Source organism: Drosophila grimshawi, unplaced genomic scaffold (assembly GCF_018153295.1).
Source record: "Drosophila grimshawi isolate 15287-2541.00 unplaced genomic scaffold, ASM1815329v1 contig_848, whole genome shotgun sequence".
Lineage (NCBI taxonomy): Eukaryota > Metazoa > Arthropoda > Insecta > Diptera > Drosophilidae > Drosophila > Drosophila grimshawi.
Window position 1 is genome coordinate 19,148,732 of NW_025063692.1, and position 5,341 is coordinate 19,154,072.

The 5,341-nt window shown below is 38.7% G+C and overlaps 1 protein-coding gene across 1 annotated transcript; it reads left to right on the top strand.

The window, feature by feature from the left end:
* Positions 1–4,257: 4,257 nt before the first annotated feature.
* On the top strand, positions 4,258–5,341 carry LOC6564616 (GTP-binding protein ypt2). Its single transcript, XM_001991487.2, has one exon. It carries the CDS (start codon positions 4,325–4,327, stop codon positions 4,931–4,933), a length of 609 nt encoding a protein of 202 aa, XP_001991523.1. The 5' UTR covers positions 4,258–4,324; the 3' UTR covers positions 4,934–5,341.

The window sequence follows — 5,341 nt, forward strand, 5'->3', positions numbered from 1 at the left end:
CAAGTGCCCCAGCATAGAAAGTTCGTTAGCCGTAATAAACAATTCACGTCGTAAACCAGATTCACGCTCTGCTTTGACTTGTTGTGTGGATTACGCACGATTACATTTAGTGGGTCAGCGGAGAGGCTTTTAAATACAGTATACCGTATATGTAGTATGCGACGCTTTATGGATCATAAAACTCATTATCTGCATTTTCACTTTTCGCTAGCCTACAATCTTCTTCATTTGTTATTTTCAAGTAAAACATTTCAACGGATTTAAATGTATCAACCCAAAAATATACATAAATGAAAAAACGTTTATAAAAATATAAATGAAAACTTACATGATATTTAAAATGATATTAAAAAATAAATAGCGTTTATGTTAAGGTTTAAAGAAAAGTGTGGAGTTAAAATAATCAAACATTAGGAATTATGAAAACACAGCAAAAAAAAGACCAACAAATTTGTAAACAGTATTAATCTTTTTCTTTAATTAAATTAAATATATTATACAATAATATATTTAAGAGTCTACAACTCTTTTAGTAATTTAGTAATAACGAAAGTAAATTTTGAAGAGAAATAAAGAGTTATATAGGAAATAAGGAAGCGGCAGGAAAGCTTATAGAACCGGACGAAAAGTACATACTTCCGAGTTAAGCCAGATACAAAATTAAGGGAAGAATACATGTATCAGAATAACAAGGTTATATTTAACGGTTATATTTAAATTCAACATATCGTGTGCAACATGGATGCAAATATAATCTGTAGGATCTGAAGTTTAAGTTGAAGTAATAACAATTTGTGAAGTGTTGTTGACAACCCTGTTCAATATCAACCAAAATTGGTTTAACCAGAAATCCTCTGTTTATTTGTGTTTTTTCTCCTCATACTTTTCTTTTGTTTTCTTAATGATCTTGATGAGGTTGGATATAAAAAAATTCCACAACTCTCTCTTCCTATCTGTCTCACTCTCTTTCTCTGTCTCCCTCTCTCTCTCTCTGACTCTACGTTTTTGGGGAGTTGTTATTCTCTTCTGGCGTCATTGTCATTGTAGTCGTCATTATATCGTCTCGTCAATCTCATTCGCAAATTAAATTTTGTTTACGCAATTGCAATTGTTTTTCATGCACACCAACAAAAAGAATAAGAACAACAACAACAACCACAACGTAAGCAACAATAACATAAAACATACAACAATAGCTCGCCAAGTGTTTTTTTTTTGTAAGCGTTAATGGTTTTTCTGTTGACTTTTTAGTGCTGTGCCCCCAAATGGGGCGTGCTCTTTGTGTAGCAAAACATTGAACTATGCTGTGTCCGGAATTTGGCACCACTCGAACCAACCAGAACCCGACCCCCATCTCCTCCCCCTCCGCTCGGGCACCCACTCCCAATGGTTACTAACATATGTATGTGCCACATCTCAGTCAGACAACTGTCATTAAATAGTTTGCTTGTTTTTCTTTTCAACTTCTTTTTTTGTGTTTGTTGTTTTTGCTTTTTATTTTAACAAACAAAAACTGTTCAATTAGCAGTTTGACTGCACAAAAATACACACACACACACACACACACGAACACACCGTCCGAAATACAATAAAAATGTTGTGTTTTTGTTTTTGGCTTAATGGAAAAAAACAAAAATCATCTTACAATGGGTTGTGGCTGCTGGGCTTTTTGGGATTTCGGGCATAAATGCCATGTGAAACTGGCGCCTCATTATTTTGCTCATATTCATCGGAGGTCATGTGAATCAGTTGGACAAACACACACAATTCACAATTGCACTGACAGCAACTGTGAATTAGGCGCCGGACAGTTGTTGTTGTCGTAGTTGTTGTTGACTTGGTCTTTCAGCTCTGGTATTCTAAGCTGATGAGCTTAATTAGATTAACCATTAAAATATTTTGAAAACCATATCACAAAAAGAAAATATTCAAACACTTTTCCCATGTGCCTGCCAAAGTGCATGCTAGTTGACAATAGACAATTAAGCACCTGAACTAGCCGATAAACTGCTGACAATTATTTCCCAATACAAGCCCAAACATACTTTCTTTAAGTTGAAGAGCATTTAGACTTGCTTAAAGTCTTGCAAATATTTACCAGCTGTATGAGAAATTTAAAATTAGGTTTGACAACATGTTAAAGTACATGTAAACTTTGACAATAACATGCGCAAATGGGATTAACAATCTAAAGTAGAACCTGCCAAAGTACTGAAAAGTTGTTCGATAAAGATTGAATAGCTGGGAACTTGACCACATTGAGCCACAACACCAGCGTCACTTTAGGCCCAACGCAGAAAACAGGGCATAAATAATTACAGGTTTAATCTCACGGCACAACACCTACAAATCATCAGAGAGAGAGAGAGAGAGAGAGAGAGAGGAAGAGGCACAGAGCTCCTTTTGCACCACCTTTTGCGCCACCATTGTAAGTCTAATGGCATTTTAACGTCAGACGTCGTGGACAATCGACCCTCTCTCTCCCCAAACCACTCCCCCTGCTGTCGAACACCCCCAGCATGTAATGTGATGGGGGAGGGGGTTGGGGACGCTGGTTGTTGCTCAAAATCCACATTGAATTAATGCGAGTGTGGAATGTGGCTTAGCATGAGCGGGCGTTGAGGAGGAGGGTTAGGATGAGGTTCACGTTGAGACTGAAGAGGTGGCGCATGTTGCTAATGTGGCGCTTATTAGCGGGCGAGTAGCAACCAACTGTAGTAAAATATACGCATCTCTCTCTCTCTCTTTCTATATCTCTCTATCTCTCTTTCTCTATCAAGTTTGGAACGTGGCTAATCCACTGGAAACATCATTTTGAGCACCTGTTTAATTGCGTTAATCACCGGGAGCAAACATTATTGCCATCACCTTAGCAGTCCTTGTTGTTCCAATTCCGAATTGCTGCTGATGATGATGATGTCCAGCAATGGAGCTTATAAAGTGGCGCCACCGTTGAGCGATTCACATTAGAATGTTAATTTGATGGGTCTGTGGGGCTCAGGTGGCCAAAAGTACTATTTTTGGAGTCGTTAGCCATGAGGTTAATGTCTCACTTTAAGATGCAACAACTACTTAGTGCCACTTGAGCATTCCATTGCTTTAAACTAACTACAAATTACATCAAATAATACCACTTTCACATTTGAAGGGCCAACTTAAACAGACGATACGAATTGACACTAAACTGCACTAGAGCAAAGGGATGTGCAATCAAAATGAGCTAAATATAATCAGAAACGATTTAAGCAATCCATAGAAGACAAAACATTTGGGATATTTAGCGGTCTTTAAGTTTTAATCAGTACCTGAATCTTTCGAAAAGAAAACCCTCCTGGACATTTTAACGGATTGTGTCGCCTTAGTCACAAGTATATGAAATATCCTAGGGAGACATGTCATAACCTCGGAAGACAAAAAAACCTACAATTCGTCAAAAATGCTTAAGTTCTTAAAAAGAATCAAGAAAGAAGCACAATATATGTAACTGGGATATTAATATTTATAACAATAATAATAATAATAATACAAATAACATGGGAGAAAAAAAAAACATAAAATTCATATTTTAAATATAAGAAAAGGTCATTAGTTCCAGTATGAAATTAAAACTGTGTTAAGTTCCCGCGTAGAGTGATCATTGTGAGCATAGAAAGACAAGCAGTTTTATGGCATAAGGATTAGGAACTAAGATTATGTAAGCCTTTGGAAAGGAAGCGTTATCCATTTTTTCAGGTTATTGTTCAGGTATTTTGGATCTCGTGTTTTACAACTAAGGTTCAATATATATGGATCGTTAATAAAGCAAGTATAAACAATGCTAATATAGAGTCTACACAGCTTTTTAGATCGATTTACAATAACAGGTGTATGGGTTTTGAGAGTCGGCGTAGGCGTAGCCATTAAATTGTTAATCGATCTATTGGGTGAGTTACCAGTAACATACATTCCAAATTTGGTGAATCTCTCGAGGTCTGAAAGCTAATATGCTGATATTTGTAGGAGGTAGCAAGTTACCTTCCAAGTTTGGTCACTCTATCCTTAAAATTGTGGGAGATGTGCGGATTTATCGATTTACACTTTCCGAAATATAGGTATTGGAGCTTATGGGCCCAGGTGTAGGCGTGGCCATGAACATTTATTCTCGGCTCTTAAAGACAGCTACCAGCTACCAAATTTGTCGGCTCTAACTCAAAAACTGCGACCTTCGGTGACAGAGTATAGAAAAGTACGCCTTGAAATTTGCCTACCTTATTTTGACTACAGATTATTACATTCACAGGTAGATATTTTTCAAGCAATGCAAAAGTGATTTGCGACAATAACAATGGCAAACAACTTGTCTATCAAGTTACTGATGCTGGGCGATTCGAGTGTGGGCAAAACGTGCCTGTTGCAACGCTTCACGGAGAATTGCTATACGGGCCAATACAAGTGCACGGTGGGCTTGGATTTGAAGGTGCACACCGTTGAGATCGGCGGCAATAGGGTGAAGCTGCATATATATGATACAGCCGGTGCGGAGCGCTTCCGGTCCATGATGAGCTGCTATTATCGACACGTGGACGGCATCATTCTAGTATTCGATTTGACGAATCGGCACAGCTATCGGCACGTGAGCTACTGGCTCGACGAGATTCGGAAGTATGCCACGGGCAATATACACCTGATGCTGGTGGGCAACAAGTGTGATGAAGATGGGCGACAGGTGTGCCAAGACGGGGCTGCCAGCTACGCCAGCAGTCTGGACATGCCCTACATGGAGGCATCCGCCATGACTGGCCATAATGTGGAGCGTCTGTTTTTCAAACTGGCGGTTAGCATATACGACGAGGTGCACATGAAGCAACATAAAGTGGACAAGCAATGCCCAGATGATGACAAGCATTCAGTTATACTAAGGCGGAACTCAGGTCTACGCAATTTTTGCTGTTGAGCTGCATTAATGCCTTTTATGTTATTTGTTTTCAAACTAAGCAACACACACACCCCTACAAATACACACACACACACACACACACACATATAGTGTACACCCTCGCGCAATCAAATCATCTTCCAATTGTCGTCCGGCTGCAATTTGTATGAGCTTACTTTGATGTCATCCTCATCAGCAAACCATCCCGCATCTCCCATCCCCCATCCCCCATCCAAGCCGCTGACCAGGTCGTTAAAGTGGACGTCTAAGCCAAAACTCAGAGCAACAAAATGTGGCAACTATGTTACACTTCAGTTAACAGTTGTTTGTATTGTACAAGTTTCAACAATTTATGTGCCCTAATCTTAGATGTAGTTGTAATGTTATCACAAGAAATACAGATTATTTACTGAATAACAATACTAA

Bases quoted from the DNA above. Each gene is read 5' to 3' on its own strand.
- LOC6564616 (XM_001991487.2), top strand. From the start codon at position 4,325: ATGGCAAACAACTTGTCTATCAAGTTACTGATGCTGGGCGATTCGAGT.